Here is a 1,951-nt window from a genome sequence, read left to right as displayed (position 1 = left end):
GTAGTAAACACATATGACCTCTGCTGACCCCAAGGGAGTGAGGCTGCTTTTGTCTTCCTATTACACAGGAATGCCCATTGCCGATCTCCTCACCATCTGCTGAACCTATTTACAGACCTGTGGAATTTGGTCTATTCACCAAATCCACTCATAAAATTTTGGATGGCCCAAGGTTATAGCAGAAGACTCTTGCCCAAGGTGCCACGCAGTGGGGCTGAACCCGGAACCATGTGGTTGGGAAGCAGGCTTCTTTATTTCATAAATATTTGCCATAAAGGCATTACAAAGAGGTGACGAACAAGGACCGACAAACATAAAAGGGGTGAAGAAGCTGTAGCGATTAAATATTTACAAATTTAAATACACAATAAAAATTGGATTATATTTACAATGTTCGATTGAAACATTGCTCATTACAGATGCAATTTGTAATGGCTTTCCTGAAGGGTAGGCATCCGACCACCAGGGTAGACCCCTTGCTTTTTCTTTCCCTTGTTTTTGGCTTCCACTTACCTGGTGCCAAACACTCCCAGCTTCCTCGTCACAGGCTTCCATTTTCTCATGAATCTGTCTCGTGACAGGTACCTCTTCTCCAGCCTGATCTTACTACTAAGGTGGTAACAAAAAAAGTTAACTAACCCCTGGCCAGATACAAAGGTATCCGTCACTATGCCTCTTACACGCGTCTTCCATACTGTTTCTTTCAGTATGGCTACTACGCACGAAAAGCAAGCCTTCCTCTCCCATCGATGACAACAGTTGTTCTGCGAAAACTATCAATCTCGTTAATTCCGGACATTCCACGAATGCGTGCAAGACGGTTTCCCTGTCCTACCCGCACCTCGGACATGTCGGCGATACGGCACTTCCGTGCCTTGACAGTTTATCACGAACGGGTAACGCTGCACGGAAGCACTGCCAAGCCAGGGATTTCTGGTAATTGTCCAGATACCTCGGCCCGAAAGTTCTCCTGAACAGGTTGGTCAACTGATTTTCATCGTAGCCCAGGGTCTACCACACGGTCACTCATGGAGTGGTGATGATTATGACTCTATACAACAAGGGGGAGTGAAACATGGAGGCCTTTAGAAAGTTGCGCTTACCTTTGACTGGCCCGTAGGGGCCATTGACTATCAGGTCCGACCCTATGACGTTTTCCCTGAGGGTTTTAAGAACCGGGTTCTCGTCGCCATCCATGGTGACCTGCGGGGAAGACATTAAGACAAACATCTAAATATATAATGACAATGTCAGGGGTGACTCATAGATAAAATTAGTGTGGGGGGGGGTGCTGCTTCAGAAAATTTTAAACCATTGTTTTAATATTGAGTAAAAGGAAAACAAACATATAAAAAAAATACCCCACTGCCGGGTAAAGTTCCCCCTTGTTTTTCAAAAATCCCCCCTAAATCACAAAACAAGGGGGTGAAATGTGCCCTATTTTTCAAATCCTGGCAGCAACACTGTAGCTGGAAGCAGGATAATAATCTAATTCTACACTTAATCGCATTCAAGAATATAAACTTGTTTTTTAAGTTAAGGACAACACATGCAAACTCACCGGTGGCAATTTCGCGTGGCCCTGTGATTTCCTATTTTGTAATTGTCTCATGAAATAAGCTAAGCCAACGGCTTGCTTCTTCTTCTTTATCTTTCTCTCCATCGAGACGATGATGACGACGACGACAGTAACAACAACAATAATAATAATAGTTATAAGGGCAGAGTTGAAAGATGACGATAATGTTGACGATGGCTTGATAATTATATGATAATGTTAGCTTTTAATGTCCCGTATGCATCTATGAGTGTGTATGTGTGTATATATATATGTGTGTGTGTGTGTATTGTATATATATATATATGTGCGAATGGATATATATATGTGTGTGTGTGTGTGTATTGTATATATGTATGTGCGAATGGATATATATATATATATATATATATA

General features: G+C 42.2%; 1 protein-coding gene across 1 annotated transcript in view; it reads right to left on the bottom strand.

The window, feature by feature from the left end:
- LOC106882655 (probable cysteine desulfurase) overlaps window positions 1-1,937 on the bottom strand; it is a 9,017-nt gene extending 7,080 nt beyond the window's left edge. The window contains exons 1-2 of the mRNA XM_014933406.2: window positions 1,562-1,937; window positions 1,104-1,203 (exon numbers count right to left, since the gene is read on the bottom strand). Coding sequence (XP_014788892.1) covers window positions 1,104-1,203; window positions 1,562-1,663 — 202 coding nt within the window. The 5' untranslated portion in view covers window positions 1,664-1,937. The remainder of the gene's footprint in view (window positions 1-1,103; window positions 1,204-1,561) is intronic.
- Between the last annotated feature and the right edge of the window lie 14 nt (window positions 1,938-1,951).

Source organism: Octopus bimaculoides, unplaced genomic scaffold, assembly GCF_001194135.2.
Source record: "Octopus bimaculoides isolate UCB-OBI-ISO-001 unplaced genomic scaffold, ASM119413v2 Scaffold_225998, whole genome shotgun sequence".
Taxonomy (NCBI): Eukaryota; Metazoa; Mollusca; class Cephalopoda; order Octopoda; family Octopodidae; genus Octopus; species Octopus bimaculoides.
This window is presented reverse-complemented; position numbering and strand designations above follow the sequence as displayed.